At 37.9% G+C, this 18,072-nt stretch overlaps 1 protein-coding gene across 1 annotated transcript in view; it reads left to right on the top strand.

The window, feature by feature from the left end:
• The first annotated feature begins 7,555 nt into the window (after positions 1-7,555).
• The window catches only part of LOC107732728 (type II inositol 1,4,5-trisphosphate 5-phosphatase-like), a 31,091-nt gene continuing 20,574 nt past the window's right edge, over positions 7,556-18,072 (top strand). Inside the window, exons 1-6 of the mRNA XM_016544144.1 lie at positions 7,556-7,631; positions 8,605-8,702; positions 8,783-8,812; positions 8,941-9,051; positions 10,622-10,759; positions 16,625-16,700. Coding sequence (XP_016399630.1) covers positions 8,630-8,702; positions 8,783-8,812; positions 8,941-9,051; positions 10,622-10,759; positions 16,625-16,700 — 428 coding nt within the window. The 5' untranslated portion in view covers positions 7,556-7,631; positions 8,605-8,629. The remainder of the gene's footprint in view (positions 7,632-8,604; positions 8,703-8,782; positions 8,813-8,940; positions 9,052-10,621; positions 10,760-16,624; positions 16,701-18,072) is intronic.

The following is an 18,072-nucleotide window of genomic DNA, read 5'->3' as shown; positions in this document are numbered from 1 at the left end:
ATATATATATATATATATATATATATATATATACATATATATTTGATAACCAGCTTTACTGTTACACAAGATATAGATCTTAACAATTGCTTTTAAAATTAATAAATAAATGTTTTGTCTTCTCAGCACCCAGTCTAGCATGTATTTGTACATTTTCTTGTAATTCTCCTAAAAATGTATTACATTTCTTGAACTACTGTATTAGATCGACCTGGTTAACCAGTCTGTATTAAAGGGATAGTTCACCCAAAAATGAAAGTTACTCCATGATTTACTCACCCTCAAGCCATCCTAGGTGTATATGACTTTCTTCTTTCAGACGAAAACAGTCGGAGTTATATTAAAACATGACCTGGCGTGGTGTTCCAGCAGATGACGTATAGGCGTAGAGTAAGCTCCGGTGAGAATATGCTAGTCTCGCAAGAACCAAGTTTTGTTTACAGCCAAGGAAAACCAGTCTCCTCTTGACATATATTGAAATCCTCCAACATTTTTCATTACAAATCCTCGTTTTGTACTTCTAATTCGTGACCGGTGTTTTGTTTTGCTCTCTCCTCTGCGCTTCTGCGTTCACCAGTTCTTACCGGCGCTTACGCTATGCCTACTGTACATCCTACATCATCCACTGGAACGCCACTCTCTCGTGAACGCAAGTACGACAGTTTGCGGAAGCTAAAGATTACGGATTATAAAGTTGTAAACATGGATATTTTCCTTACACAAACGCATCGCTTCGCTTCAGAAGGCATTTATTAACCCTCCGGAGCCGTGTGGAGTACTTTTTATGATGGATGGATGCACTTTTATGGGCTTCAAAATCTTGACCACCATTCACTGTCATTATAAAGATTGGAAGAGCCAGTACATTTTTTAATATAACTCTGATTATATTTGTCTAAAAGAAGAAAGACATATACACCTAGGATGGCGGGTGAGTAAATCATGGGGTAATTTTAATTTTTCGTTTTAATTAGATCTGATTAATGACACAACTTATGTGTCAGTCACATAAATTAACTAATGCAGGTTTAGGAATATTGTATACCGATAGATGAAAGACTATGAGGAGGTATATTCAGATATGGGTAAAATAAAATACTAAAATACAACTATTACTATACTATTCAATTTTTTTTAGAATAGAATAATACTAATCGTACTGTTTTTGTTATATTCAGCATGTAGTATGTACAATATGCACATTTTAAAAGGAATACCTGAAAAATGTTGGCTATAATACACAACAAAGTACACTACATACACTATAAGGACAAAAGTATTGGGGCACACGTCTTAATTATTTAATGCAGGTGTTTCAATCAGACTTATTACCACAGGTGTATAAAATCAAGCACCTAGTCATGCAGTCTGCATTTACAAATTCAAAATCTTGACCACCATTCACTGTCATTATAAAGATTGGAAGAGCCAGTACATTTTTTAATATAACTCTGATTATATTTGTCTAAAAGAAGAAAGACATATACACCTAGGATGGCGGGTGAGTAAATCATGGGGTAATTTTAATTTTTCGTTTTAATTAGATCTGATTAATACACAACTGTGTCAGTCACATAAATTAACTAATTAAACATGATGCAGGTTTAGGAATATTGTATACCGATAGATGAAAGACTATGAGGAGGTATATTCAGATATGGGTAAAATAAAATACTAAAATACAACTATTACTATACTATTCAATTTTTTTAGAATAGAATAATACTAATCATACTGTTTTTGCTATATTCAGCATGTAGTATGTACAATATGCACATTTTAAAAGGAATACCTGAAAAATGTTGGCTATAATACACAACAAAGTACACTACATACACTATAAGGACAAAAGTATTGGGGCACACGTCTTAATTATTTAATGCAGGTGTTTCAATCAGACTTATTACCACAGGTGTATAAAATCAAGCACCTAGTCATGCAGTCTGCATTTACAAATATTTGCAAAAAAAGGGGGGGGGTCATTCTGAAGAGTTAAGTGAATTCAGACATGGTGTGTATAAGTCGACAACACTCCGCTGATTCCATCGCTGAAGCGTTCCAAACTTCCACTGGCATTAATATCAACACAAAAACTGTGTGGTTGGAGCTTCATGGAATGGGTTTCAATGGACAAAGCATCGGTAGTGTAAAGCATGCCACCACTGGACTCTGGAGCACTGGAAACTTCTTAATGCTTCAGCATACCAAGACATTTTGGACAATGCTATGCTTCCAACTTTGTGGGAACAGTTTGGGGAAGGCCCTTTTCTATTCTAGCTTGTACCCAGTGCACAAAGCAATGTCCATAAATACATGATTGGAGTTTGGTGTGGAAGATCTTGACTGGCCCACACAGAGCCCTGACCTCAACCCTATCAAACACCTTTGAGATGAATTGGAACAGAGATTGAAAGCAAGGCCTTCTCGTCCAACATCAGTGCCTGACCTCAAATGCTCTACTAGATGAATGGGCAAAAATTCACACAGAAACACTCTAAAATCTTGTGGAAAACCTTTCCAAAATGGAAGGTGTTGCTGCAAAGGGGGATCAACTCCATTAATGTCTATGTATTATGCTATGCTTCCAACTTTGTGGGAACAGTTTGGGGAAGGCCCTTTTCTATTCTAGCTTGTACCCAGTGCACAAAGCAATGTCCATAAATACATGATTGGAGTTTGGTGTGGAAGATCTTGACTGGCCCACTCATTAAAGTCCCAATTGTCAGGTGTCTTAATCAGTGGCGGATTTAGGTATGGGCGACATGGGCAACCACCCAGGGCGGCATCTAGAGCGCCCGCACAAGAAAAAGAAAAAAAAAGGAATGCGCGATCGGGTTTTTACCGTTCATTTGCACCGCACGTCAATATCATGTCACTGTGTGGGTCAGTTAACCTGGTCGGGACTCAGAGTGTGCACCCGGAGAAGTACTCTCTCACTCAGACACAGGCGGAGGGTGAACCAAGCCTAATGTTTAGACTAATAACTACGCACATCACAAACCCGGCTTTTTAGGCAAGTACCAGATATGGATGTCATGTGATAAAATATTTTTAATACTACTGAATTTGTATTTAACCTGATCACAATTTAATAAAACATTGCAAGTTACGCTTTAATTTCCACTTTTATTCACACAGCGAATAAATTACATAGAGAAAGCGAACATTTACATTATCAAAGAACATTGAAGCTTTGACAATCATTGAAGCTGTCTACATTTTAAAATGAATCTCTTACATTATACGTATATTTGCACTTTGTTGTTTATGATGAGAGAATTTGCGAGAGTGCAAACTGCAAAATTCAGTTTGCGAGCATGCGCACAAGGCAAATCTCTGGCATTTCATCGATGTCTCATCTGAACGCCTCTGACCACCAGAGGGCATAACTGAGTGGAATATCTTCCTGTCCTCCTCCTTGTCGAGAACCTAATATAAAAGCTGTCACCTCATAACCTTAATGACCTGTCTGTCTGTAAATATCTCATTACACGTCATCACTTCCTCTTTTGTCTTCTCGTCTGGGAACCTGCAGCGATGTGAAGTGCAGCTAATCAGTAAGACATTGTTTAACATGTGAGCGTGGTCTGGGCATAACTGAGTGGAATATCTTCCTGTCCTCCTCCTTGTCGAGAACCTAATATAAAAGCTGTCACCTCATAACCTTAATGACCTGTCTGTCTGTAAATATCTCATTACACGTCATCACTTCCTCTTTTGTCTTCTCGTCTGAGAACCTGCAGCGATGTGAAGTGCAGCTAATCAGGACAAATTTCCGACAGCTGTATCCCTGTAACACCTAGTAAGACATTGTTTAACATGTGAGCGTGGTCTTTCCGAACCGCCCGTAGGAATTTGGTGAAGTATTTGCATTAAAAAATAAATAACTAAAAATTGTGGGGGTACTGGTGTTTCTACAGTCTAAGAATATGTCCGCACGATGTTCGTCTTGCCAGGAGCTGATGGGACTTGATGATTGACATGACCAGTGTCCGAGCTGCCTAGGCATCGAGCATCTTAGGGAAGCTCTGGAAGATCCATGCATCCATTGCAACATGATGCCCCTAGCAATGCGACAAGCTCGCCTCGCAGGGTTAAGCATTAATGTGGAGGGAAGTATGAAAAGAAAAGCTTCGGCTTCGGCCTCCGCTCCTCTCCCGAAACAAAAGAAAGGTAAAAAAAGAACTTGCTTGTAGAGTTCATGAATTGGCTGATGGAATAGGGAAAATCCAGGAGTTTTTGGCAAAACTGCAACCCCAGCCAACATCTGAGATTTCAGAATCAGGCAACGAGGGGACTGGTATTCCGTCTCTCTCGCAGCCTGATTTAGCATTATTTCCAGATGACATTGACGTGTCTCCGTGGCAGCCACAGACTCGCTGCTCTTGGAAGAACAATCAGTTTTCGATAAGGAACCAGGAATGATTGACAGTGATGATAATGCGGATGATGAGAGTGAAGGTCCGCTTATGTCTGATGTTCTAGTAAACACAATAAAAACCACTTTAGTAAAATTGGGAATGGAACCCAAATCAATAACTTGAACTGCGCATACAAATCGCCTTAGCCATTCTTTGCAGCGCACTAATGTATTTGCTATTCCACAATCTCCAGATTTTACTGAGGTATTCTCGCAAAGCATTTAAATCCGCTCATTCAACCAGACTGGATTGGGTTTCTCATCTGTTAGCAGCAATGGAGGAACCGGGCCCAGTAGGTTTGGGTCCGATGCCTCCAATAGAACCCATCTTTAATTGTGCCACTTGACAAAGCATTGAGACAGGATCTAAGTTGTCCAAATATGGAATGCAGATGGACAGACAACTTAATAGGCGAAGTATACAATTCAACAGCCTGTTTAGAACTATTAATGCGCTTGACCACTTGTAATTGGCAATTAATGCCTCGTTCAGTTCACCAGACACTACAGCCACAGAACTGGTTAATGTAGCTCTGCAATCGGTGGGTTAAATAGCGGGCCATTGTGGTAAAGTTATGGGGTTGTTTGTCCAGGTGCGCCGTCAAGTTTGGATAGCGCAGTCACCTTTATCTGTATGTTGCAGAGCCACTCTGTGTCAGCTTCCTCTGGTTCCCGGTCAGATATTTGGACCAGCAGCTCAGGAGGCGTTAGACCGAAGGCTTGTGGCTTCTGAAGCGCGATGTCAGTTGCAGAAACAGTGCGCTTCATTTAAAGTGCCTGGTTATTCGCCCTGTTCGTTCCCCCTGGGTACTTTTCCCTTGCGTCATATCAGATCAGATCATATCATTGTTCGAGACATACGACGACGGCCTCTGATAATCGTCCCCCCAAAGACAACAAATCCACTCGTAGACAGCGTTGACTCACTGAGGTCGACGACAAACAGGTTTTCAACTTCACAAATTCATTATTGTCATTCAATAATGACAAATCAATGGACAGTCAGTCAACGCAGTGTCCGAGATGGTTCTCACAGAGCAAGGAAGCGGGCTCACTAGGGCAGAATGCAGTGGCCCACAGTTGGTCAAGTGGTCTCCTATATGCGTTCCCATCCATTGTTATTAATAGCCCCATGTTGGCCGAACAGCATGGTTTCATCTCCTTCACCATCTTTTAACGGGTCTGCCAGCCCAGTTACCGATCAGACCAGATCTCCTGACACAATTGAACGGCAGGCTACGGTACGATCAACCTCAGACTCGGAAATTGTGTGTTTGGCCATTGGAGGCGACACCAGACTTCTGGTCTGATCGCAGGGGGTCAGGGACACTGTTCTAAATGCTCGCGCTCCGTCGACTAGGGCACTGTATCAGAATAGGTGGAAACTCTTTTTGCGATGGTGTAACAACCATCAAATAATTCCCCAAACGCGCTCCATACCTGATATTCTGGAATTTTTGCAAAGTTTTCTGACGATGGGCTGGTCGAATTCCACAATAAGGGTTTATGTGGCCGCGATTTCAACACACAGTGGTCTCATAGATTGGTGGTCTCACTCAAATTGGTGGTTGCTTTATTAAAAGGTGTTAACCGGTTAAATCCTCCCTGTAGAGTCATGTTTCCACAGTGGGATCTTAATATTGTTCTCGAAAATCTTTGCATGCATCCATTTGAAACATATTAAATGGCTTTCTTTGAAAACCGATTTATTGATTGCCATTTCTTCGGCAAAACGTGTCATGAATTAAATGTGCTCTCTGTGGCCGCACAATGTTTACAGTGGGTTCCATATTCCAAAGTGATGTTGTGGCCAAACCCAGCTTTTTTTACCCAAGATATTGTCCAGTAACTGTTAACACACCAGTGATATTGCCAGCGTTTCACTGTGTAGACCTCGAGATGCATCAAGAGGTTTGTCCAGTGAGATCCCTGCAGCCAAGGAAATTGAACGTTTGTTACGTATGTAACCATGGTTCTATGACTGGCGGAAGACCGCCAGAGCCTCTGGTCACTCAGGTCAACGAGAAGACTCTGAGGAAGTGATAACGTGTAAGGAGGCATTTATAGACTGACACGTCATAAAGGTCACGAGGTGACAGCTTTTATATTAGATTCTCAACGAGGAGGACAAGAAGATATTCCACTCAGTTATGCCCTCTTGCGGTCTTCCGCCAGTCATAGAACCACGGTTACATACATAACCAACACTATCACGCTAAAATAGGCTAATGTATCACTTATGTTATGCTATGTTGTTACACATAGGGCAACAACATTATTTTTTCTGTTTAACTAGCTTACATAACCACACACTAAAATGTGATTTTGTAATACAATGTATTATTTTTTAAATAACTGTAACATCACTCACTTTATTAATGTTTTTTTTACTGTACAGTTACTGTACAGTACATTTGTATTTATTTAAAATATACATTTCGATATACATTTGTAATAATTTAAATATACACATTTAAATAAAAAAGCAAAATGTATGTTAAATTAATTTGATTTAGGGGTGGCAGAGGGCATGGTTCACCCAGGGTGCCATACAAGCCAGAACCGCCACTGGTCTTAATACTTATATCCCACAATGCAGTGCTCGGCTTTCCAATTCCAGTGTGATGAATGAAGTGCATTTACATCAGTTTTAGTTCACTAATTTTAGTCATTTTGTTGCTTTTGTCATTTTTATTAGTTTAAGGTTTAATTTAACTTTAAGTTAAAGTTTATCAACAAATATATATATTCAATTACAGCTTTATTTTAATTGCTAAAAACGTTTTATTTTTAAGTTAACAATATTGTGCAATTGTTTTCCATACCACACACAGTTGAGTATCGATACTTTCGATACTCGCGTCAGTATCGATATATCGATACTTTGTATCGATACGCCCATCCCTACAGTGTATCAAGAACCGTGTTTGTTTGTTTTTGTTTTTTTAATCGAGCATGCCCAGTTTTAATGGAAAAAGGAAATTCCAGTATGTCATTCCTGACCGGTCCGCTAGATGTCGCCAGTGTACAGTGTTAAAATGGCTCTAAAATAAACCGAGCATCATGATATGATATCTCGGTTGATAGAAACGTGATGAATTGTGTTAGATTTCCTTAGCAGCCCAACACATGCTGTGGAGTGTGTTTCACTGCTGAATGATGTGAGAGAGAGCAAACTGATTGGACTGGTGCAGCAAAACAACGAACATGCGTGAGTTTATGGACTTTTAAGAAAACCAATATACTCATTTTTCAACAATAACATTAATATACATTACTACATAATCCACAATTGTAATTTTGAGGGGTTTAGTCCATGTAGTTGCAACATCTATCATCTAAATCTGACTAAAGCTTTTAGCGGGTACCCAGCTAACTTAGAATGTTCTGGCAAGGTTCTCTCAAAGTTATGAACAAACATTATTCCAGTAATGATAATAGAATGTTTGTTCGAAGTTGTCTGGTCTTTAATAACGATCTCAAAACGTTAGCACAAAGACACTGTTTATATATCGTTAATTAAACTTTTTGGATGAGCTTTGTAAAAATCGACGCGTTTCAGAAAGGCGGGGCATTGAGAAGAAACAATAATGTACAGTATGTGGAAAATAATGTGTTTTTTGAACTTTAAACCACATAAACACATTTCATTAAACCAAATACACAAAATAATGTTCTTTTTAGCAACATCATATGACCCCTTTAAACAGTTTAGTTGGACATTCGTCTAACAGTTTCTAAATGTTACTGATGTTTTTTTTTAAACGTTACTTAGTTTTAGATGATTTATAGAACATTCAAATATAGCATTCCCATAATGTTTGCAAGATGATGAAATTGATTGTACCATTAATGTGGTCTTTTTGCGTTCACATAACCAAGAAAAAACATTTAAAAAAATTTCCGTTACAGTTTCATAACTTAATGGGACCGTTAGCAAAATGTTCTTAGATCATGTTTTTGTTAGCTGGGTATACATCCAAAATTGACATTCTTTCTCTTCTGGGAAAACAAATCAAAAAAGGCTTTATAAATGATTTATTATACTTTTTTAGTATTATTTTGAACTGTTACTGCCTTTTAGTAACAGCATGTACGATTAATTATATAATTGCAAAAATCATAAAAACAAATGATGTTGCAGACTTTCAACTTGTCCTGTTTATCTTATTTAATTTTTTCAGGCTATTCATATATTCCCATCGAAGAATGGCCATCACTGGTGATGATGTCACACTGGATGAAATCATACCCATTTCTTATGACTTTTCAGTTGTTGAAGGTAAGACTTGATTTGATTAATTTTAATTGCAAGTGCACTTTCATGGTAAATGTTAATGGTTTTATCTGATATCTCCACAGTTTCATCTCCAGATGAGCTTGCTGTTGTTGGTGAGCATTATTTTCATCTCAGCAGTTACAGTGTTTGCTGCTACACGACATCCAAAGTTACCATAAAGTCAGTGCATCAGTATTCAGCGTGGGCTATTTTAATGGCTAGTTTATTTGTCTCTACAAAGGTGCAGATACTCGGGTACGAGTAACGTTTTTCGAAGAGGAGTTGGAGCTGAAGTTACCTTTTGGTTCTCATACCCGTCTCTTCCTCAGTGAAGTCAATCGGGCATGGAGTGGTAAGACATTATGTTATGATAAAAGTTCTTATAATATTATACGCATCTCATAAAGTTCCTTTTACACACACTACATTTCAAAAGCTGCTTTTATTTAGCAAGGATGCATTCAGTTGATCAAAGAGACAGTACATTACAAAAGATTCTAGTTCAAAAGAATGCAGTTCTTTGAACTTTCTATTCATCAAAGAATCCTGAAAAAAAAACAATGTATCACAGTTTAGAATGATTTGTGAAGATCATGTGACACTAAAGACTGGAGTAATGATGCTGAAAATTCAGCTTTGATCACAGAAATAAATTACACGTTAAAATGCATTCAAAGAGAAAGCTGCTATTTTTAATTCTAATAATATTTCGCAATATTACTGTATTTTGAACAAATAAAGGCAGACTTGGTGAGCATAAGACACTTATCAAAAACACTAAAAATCTTTTAAAAGCCTTTGGTAAAAATGCGTGAACACATTTAATCTTATTCGGATGCTTTTGTGTTGAACTATTTGGTCATATTCAGTAGGGGAATCCACATGGCAGTGATGCAGAAGAAAACGTTTCATTCGTACCATCCATAGCAAACCTGCCAAACACGTTTCCATTCATCCTAATGAAATGCTCAAACCCATTCAAACACAGCAAAGCTGTCTGAAAGCGAAAGACATCAGCTGACCTGTTCTGTCATTCATTTACCTGGTAAAATGGTACTTTTGGAATCACTGTGTAATAAGAGTTTACAAGGAAGCCCAGCTATACTGCCTCCGAATGCTATATATTTCTTTATAAAATCATCTATAGGTTATTCAGACGGAAGAAGCTAAGCAGCCAGTGTGCTCAACTCTCAGACAACAGCTAAATCTAGCAAATACACGTTAAGGAAGACACGAGAGAGAGAATAAGATTGCGGAACAGAAGGGTGTGAGAGGCGGAGTTTGTGTTCAAAATAAGTAGGTTGTCTGCTTCTACTCAGTTTGTGGCTTTGAACATGCAGAATAAGTAGCAGATTGCGGTTTGCTCCAATGATTGTGGACCTACAGTATATTTTCGTGAATTGAACATGAACGTTTGAAAGTAATTTCATCGGACGGTCTAAAGAGGAAATGTGCTTCTGCTAAGTGATGTGTAACCAACGCTGGAAGGACTTTCATCCCTTGAGCGCTGATGGCGAGTATCAGGGGCTCAGCAGATGTGCTCATTAACCGGAAGAATATAAGAAATTTGCAAGGTAAGCGGCAACACGGTTGTAGATCAGTTGTGGTCATATAGAAACTATAGACAACAGCAGCCTGACTTGCATGCAAAGGGAAGTTAGAGCTCGTCTGAGTGATTAGATGTTGATGTTAGTGTGAGATTGCGGCTGGTAGTTCTGAGAGAGAGAACGGCAGCAAAGGAAACAGGAAAATACAGTTCCTCTTTGCCTCTTTGAACATACAAAGAAATCATTAATGTCCTTAGAGTGAGACCAATCTATTTACATCATTTTCTACATAGTTATCACTTGAAAGTGTTTTATCCTGAAATTGGAACTTTAATTCATCTATGTAAAAAAGTCAGTCGTCTTTTAAACTTTTAGATGTCTGTGAGCAGCATCCGAAGGATGAACCAAAATTCGACTGGCTTACCAAGTACCGTAAGATGTCAAAAGGAGCTCGATCACTAAGAAAGTCAATTGGAGCAACAACTGTCAAGATGAGTCAAATTAAGAAATCAGGTAAGCGTTGCATTTGCCAGTTCAGCTTTGCCATCACATAAAATTAATTGCATTTTAAAATACATTCAAATAGAAAACGGATATTTTAAATAGTAATGATATTTCACAGTATTACAGTTTTGAGCATAAAAAGCATTGCAAAAATCAGGCAGGTCTCAGGTGTAGTCGCACGTGTTCAGAACATGATGTGCTGTCTGTCACTCATATCCTAAGCAGATAGTGTTCAAAGACTTCAGTGAAGCATGAGAGCGTGTTCAGATGCTTTTGTGTAGAACTGGTCATTTTAAAATCAGGGAAGCATTGAATTCTTGCAGTACAAAGTAGGTTCTTCATGGACCTGTGAGATGTCTCTGCTCTGTGTTAATTGGTGATAAAAACAGTATGCTTGCTTTAACTGATTACTGTACAGTGGTCTCTATAATCATGCAAACTCTGAAACCCTTACAGAAAAAAAAATGTGGCCGTTGCACTTTCAATTTGCATGAACTTCTTTTAGTAAACAGACCAGTAGATCCACATGCACTGCATCATCAGCACTGTTTTTATAACCTCAGTGAAACCACCAGCTTGTTAGATCATTAGTAATCTGTATCTCCTGTAGCAATGTTACTGATATGGTATTCATATTTTCAATTTATATTTTCAGTTTTTGTTTTAATTTTTGTTTCAGTTTTAGTCATTTCATTATCTAAAAATTTTTTATTTTAATCTATTTAGTTTTAGTTTGTGCAATCTATAACTTAAACATATTTATTTCCAAGGCAACATTTCTAACTTACCCCCAAAACAAAATCAAGACTTTGTAAAAGAGCATAATAGGACCCCTTTAACTTTTTAAGCTTTTCATTTATTTGCATTTATTTAACAAAAATTATTTTTGATAGTTTTAATAATAGTCTTAGATAACAACCCGCAGGCACACTTTCTACAATGTCTGAATTCATATTTGCATTATAGTTGTAGGCCTATAGTTGTATATACATTACAGGTTAAAGGAAGATATCACTGGATACATTGTTGGACCGGAATTTCGGTGTTGTTACTCAATAACATGCTCATTATATTTATAGCTGAGTCTGATTCATCTCAATCTATTGCTTTGTGTTCGACCGCGCGAGGCTGCAAACGAACTTGAAGCGTCATGACGAATCCTACTATGGCGAAGGCGGTGCTCATGAATATTTAATGACAATGTGACGTTAATCCAACGGCCTATTTGATTGGCTGCAAAGCTGACGTTTGTGAAGACTCATGGCTGGACGTTAGAGGAAGGTTACGACGCGACGTCAGAATGACTACATTAATATTCATGGTCCTTTAACATAGTAGTGCTCGGTGCCAAAAGCTATTTAGAGTCGAATGAAGTCGAGTCGGTCCGTGTGTAACTACAGTCAGAATGCGAAAACAGGGAGATGTCTAACACGACTGGATTAAATGGTAAGAAAAGTGCTCTCGGTTAGATATAAATTTAAGCAAAGTAAATCGATAACTATAGATATCTCCATATGTATATAACTACGAGCGTGTGTCTTCACTGTTATTTCGGTAAGTAGACATAAAATAACTCGGTTCTTCTGGTTTGTCTCAGTGCAGTGTGTTTAGTCGTGATTGACTCTGGCTGTGTCTCAACCCCTAGTGAGCTGCCTATCTAGACAGCACTTCTGGGCGTTCCGACTCGTAGAGCGCCAAAAATGCTCGATTGTTCTAACATTAATAAATAAAAACCATTTGATATTCAGAAATGCTGACTAGATAGGCTTTGATATAGAAACAAATGAATGTGTAATCCTGTGTTTTGAGCATGTGTACTTATGGATGTAATCTAACAGTGTTATAAACTGTTCACTTCTATGTATTACCTTCTATCTTCATTTACTTTTCTGCTTATTTGCCACTAACACTATTAAGCATTATGGAGTAGTTGACTGTAGTGTCCTGCTTTGTTTGACGTATCATTCCACATCTATAAAAGTATTTTTAAAAAACAGTCTAATTCTGGAATATTTGCACTTTTACTATTTATTTGTCACACCACAGGACTATTTTAGAAATAACCAAAGATAAAAAATATTTTAAAAAAGAGTAATGAAAATTCATGAAAAACCAATTTCATCATCTGAAATAAAAATTTTGAGAGCACATATTAAGCCTGGGATTCAAGATCTGGGCCCGTATTCTTAAAGCTTCCTCTCAGAGAGCTCCTGATTCAGTGTAAAGATTTCTAACTAGGGGTCTTAGCTTAAGAGTGATTCAGGACCAGTGCTGACCCCGTTGCTAGACATTACACATCCTTTTGAAGACTGTGATTGGATGTCCAAGAAGAAGAAAAAAAATCTATTAATTCCTATTTCCTATTTTACCCTAATCACACACACATACACAAATGTATTATTCCACCTGTCATAAAGTGAGAAAACAAGTATTTTAGGAATCTGTCAAAAATCTATTAAATGTAAAATTCTATTGTCATTTATTGGGCAAATAACAATCTGAAACAACTAAATAGTTTTAACTCACACATAATAACAAAAACTAAACTAAATATATTTTTTTAACTATAGTTTATTTTTATTTTGTATGGCCTTCTTTGGCCTTGATAAAAGCTAGTATTCTTGCTGGCATTGTTTTTATGTACTTTTCCACAGTCTCTGTTGTTGTTGACTTCCCAATAGTTTCTTGTTGTTCTCAAAGATGCTTTTGGTCAAACTTTTGTGCGATCTATCTTTAAATCCATTCAATCCCAACAATTATTTTTTTTCTAATAAATTTGTTAAAGGTGACATATCATGAAAATCATTTTCCGCCATGTGCTTCTCGTCCGTGCTTGTTTACCTCAGAGTGCGCACGCGTCTTTCACGCAGCATACAGCGGTGTTGTGCATTTTGACCAGTTGATGGGAAAAGTATTCTTAAAATGCATTCAAAATTCTGAATAATTTGTAATATATAATTATTCACGGTATTTAGAAGTGCCCACGATAACAATATCGTGCATATTCATTACCGTAATATATCGCATTACCGAATACCGGCCTAAGGATTAGTCTAATCAGAACCAAAACAGATGTTTTTTAGCAGGTACGAGCTGTAATGGCGCAGCTCTATTCTGGAAAATGGGGCGGGGAGCAGCAGCTCATTTGCATTTAAAGAAACAGGCCCGAAAAACAGCATGTTTCTGCTTCCACTCAAAATAGGCATTTTCAAAATGATATAATAAATGATCTGTGGAGTATTTTGAGCTGAAATTTCACAGACACATTCTGGGGACACCAGAGACTTATGTTACATATTGTAAAAAGGGGCATAATATGTCTCCTTTAAGCACTGTATGTATATATAGATGTTGTTGTGTCTCTAATAAGATCGGTCACAAGCATGATCCCTGCAGGATCTAATCTAGCGTCTTATTAAGTGACTGTCATCCATTGTCTGCAGCACATTCTTCTCCCTCTTCGTCTTTTGGCCATTTTCTCCTCTGCTAAAGAAACTCTTAAAGGTGACATCAAGAAAATCTGACTTTTCCAGATTTTAAGTGCTATAATCAGGTCCCCAGTGCATCTACCAACCAAGGAAACGTGAAAAAGATTAACGTGAGCAGCAGCTCATTTGCATTTAAAGAGACAGGCCCGAAAAACAGCGTGTTTCTGCTTCCACTCAAAATAGTCAGTTTCAAAATTATATAATAAATGATCTGTGGAGTATTTTGAGCTGAAACTTCACAGACACATTCTGGGGACACCAGAGACTTATATTACATATTGTAAAAAGGGGCATAATATGTCTCCTTTAAGCCTCTTAAAAGTCCTCCTCCCTACTTTTAACACTTTTTGACCTTAAGAGCTCTTTTAAGGGTTAAGATGCTTTGTGAATCACTTTCATCTTTACTAGGATCTTCTTCTCTTTCATTTTAAGGGGAAACGGCCACTTTTCTTAAAATTTTGTCACTAGGAGCAACTGTTTGCACTAAGAATTTTCTTGAATACGGGCCCTGGTTTTTATTTCAGATTCTGCATTGTTTATAAGTCACAAACTAAATAAGCCATTTGTGACTTTTGAGCATTTGAATTCCTTTTCTTGTTCCCATTGAAGCTCATGATGCTCTTTGTAAATTGTTCAATTCAACTTAATTTAAATCTGAAAATCCATTTTCAGTCTTTGTCAGACGTTGGACTCCAATGGATATAAATTGTAACCTAAAATCTTTAAAGAGATAGTTCACCCAAAAATGAAAATTTGATGTTTATCTGCTTAACCCCAGGGCATCCAAGATGTAGGTGACTTTGTTTCTTCAGTAGAACACAAACAGATTTTTAACTCGAACCGTTGCAGTCTGTCAGTCATATAATGGAAGTGAATGGGAATCACGGCTTTGAGTCAAAAAAACATACACAAACAAAACCAAATTAAACCCTGCGGCTCGTGAAGGTACATTGATGTGTAAAGAAACTTAGAATGCATGGTCTGTGCAAGAAACTAAACAGTATTTATATCGTTTTTACCTCTGATTCACCGCAATGTCCGAACTGTCCTGAGCGCGTCCTGAGCGTGTTCTCAACAGCCGGCGAGTGACGCGTCTTCTTCTTCTTTTTGCTTTGCATTGACACTCCTAATTGAGATTGTAGATAGAGTGTCAATGGTCCATTTGAGAGATAGGTGGCGGTAATGCACTTATAAGTCTGCGATCTGCTGTAAAGCAAGAAGAAGAAGAAGACGCGAACGCTCTCAGGACAGTTCGGACATTGTTTCTTCAGTAGAACACAAACGAAGATTTTTAACTCAAACCGTTGCAGTCTGTCAGTCATTTTAGTGTCAGGGTTTAATTTGGTTTTGTTTGTGTATGTTTTTTTTGACTCTCAAAGCCGTGATTCCCATTCACCTCCATTATATGACTGACAGACTGCAATGGTTCGAGTTAAAAATCTCAGTTTGTGTTCTACTGAAGAAACAAAGTCACCTACATCTTGGATGCCCTGGGGGTAAGCAGATAAACATCACATTTTCATTTATGGGTGAACTATCCCTTAAAGTGTAATTTTTTTTATTTTTTATTATTTGGACTGACGTCTCCTCATTTTCCACTTCATGAGTGTCTTTTAGAAATGATAAGCAGAGAATCCAGTCCATTCCAAAGTCACAAAGTGAGACTTTTTCTTCAGAAATGAATGGATACTATCCAAGCATCTAATCTGAATTAATCAGACAAAATGAACAGGTGTGTCCGTTTAGTTTATTAAAGTTGCGATGTAAACATTATAAGGTCAAAATGCACAAATGAGTCGTTCACAATAACATCCATAAGATGCGTCTTTTATTTTCATTCTGACTTTAATCAAATCTTCATCTTTCTGGCAGTGTCTTTCTTCATTGGTGTTGAAACATGTAGCTCAGCTCTAGCATAGTGCAATGTGCTGCCCACAGGCCACGATTATCCAGTCAAAGCTGAATAAAAGATTTGTTATTCAGATCTCAGCCAACTGAACTTTGTGTTAATGCAGTAACCATAGTTGCCAAACCTTTCCTACCACGTATGAAATCGTTTTGAGGAAGCTTATGTTTGTTTTGGTCCCGCCCTCATTCCTCTTTTCTACACCCTCATGACATCATCACCCACTGATGTACGCTGGACGCGGCCCTTTACTACTGATTCATGTTGTCATTGTGAAACTTTGACCTGTTCAGCTGTGCTTGTTATCAGAACGAACTCAAGGAATTTGAATGCTGGAAAAGAGCTGTAGGACTCACAGTTCCTGAAAAACTCTCCCATGAAATTATGAGATGGCTGACTTGTGTTTAAGTGCTGTTTATGAAATGCTGTAGACTAATCTGACTCAAACATTGTCTGTGAAATCTGTCTCCACCTTTACAGAAAGAGCAGACGCAGCCAACAACAGCGGACAGATGAAAGAGGATGAACGGACCAGAGGAGATGGCGTGCATGAAAGGTACATTTCCCACTTTATCAAAGTGTTGCAGACAAAATTAGCTCAGGTCATTTTTACATTGTTTTTATAAAGGCACACATACTATATGTAGTTCTAACAATTCTACTTCTCCTGGCTGTTCCTGATTTAAACCAGGGCCTGTCAGCTGTCGGCCTGTGGGCCAGATTCAGCTCGTCGGTCAGTTTTATGTGACTGCCCTATTGATTTTGGTGAAATCGCTGCTGCCTGATACCAGAAACCAAACTCAACTACGAGACTTGCATATTTTCAGCTATAGTATGTTTTCAAACCCTGAATCAGAACATTCAATTGTGTCTTATTTAATGCGTGGTATTCATAGCAGCAACTTTTCAGTCATTAAAACGAGGCGAGTCACAACAGTTGAAACAGTGACATGTGCACAGCTCACGTGTACGATGTGTCATATTCTATAAAAGAGAAATAAAAACCTTATGCTCTTTTAGCAGCATTTTAAAGGTTTTACCCGGTTTTCCTAATTTCTTAAAGCTCTACAATGTTCAAATAATCACTACAGTTTTGTTTTCGAAGTAAAAGTTAGTAACAATCTGTTTGCTAGTTGAAAGTGTGAGTTGTGAGTAGAGACTGAAGTTATATTTTAACCTAAAATCATAATACCTTAAAACAATACTTTAATATTGTGTTTAAAGGGGTCATGAACTGCCTTTGTTTTTTTATTTTGTATTGTTCTCTGAGGTCCACTCAATGATTTTTACATCATTTTTACATTATGTTTAGACTCCACTCATCAGAACGCTCTGTTTGAATAGGCATGACGGATTGTCGACTCGGAAGTAAACGCCCACTGCTGTGATTGGCTAACAGTTGCGTATGTTTGACAGTCTCTACAGCCTTCATAGATGGACGCTGCTGTGATTTAGGTTAAAAATGCATAAATACTCAGTACATATCAAACGATCTGTAATAACAGACAAGGCAATAGTGAGCACATAAAAACAGTTACTCACACTTGTGTGGTGCCACATTACTCTCAGATCTAATATATTCAGCACAGCATTGTCTTTTAGTTTCAACCTTTCTGAAAATCCTGCGTCGAATTGTGCCTTGTTTGTAAACAAATCCGCTGTAAAATTAAGTGAAGTAAAGTGATCTTACTGTGATCTTACTGCCGCCGTCTGGATCTTCATTAAAAATAAAGTTCTCCCACTCTTTCCTAATGTTGGGATCAGAAGGAAGGCGATGCAAAGACTGTGTTTTTTCCACAGGTTGGCGCTTCACAGCATCTTGTTGTCTTCGGAGCATCTTTATCGTTTGGTTTCTAGGTAGACCTGGGTTTGCCTCTCGTTATTTACACTGAATGCGTGAATCGGTGGGCGGGGCTAAACAGGCAGTG

Source organism: Sinocyclocheilus rhinocerous, unplaced genomic scaffold, assembly GCF_001515625.1.
Source record: "Sinocyclocheilus rhinocerous isolate Xijiao unplaced genomic scaffold, SAMN03320098_v1.1 scaffold369, whole genome shotgun sequence".
Classification (NCBI taxonomy): domain Eukaryota; kingdom Metazoa; phylum Chordata; class Actinopteri; order Cypriniformes; family Cyprinidae; genus Sinocyclocheilus; species Sinocyclocheilus rhinocerous.
Note: the sequence above shows the minus strand (reverse complement) of the source record. Positions and strands in the feature narration are given on the sequence as shown.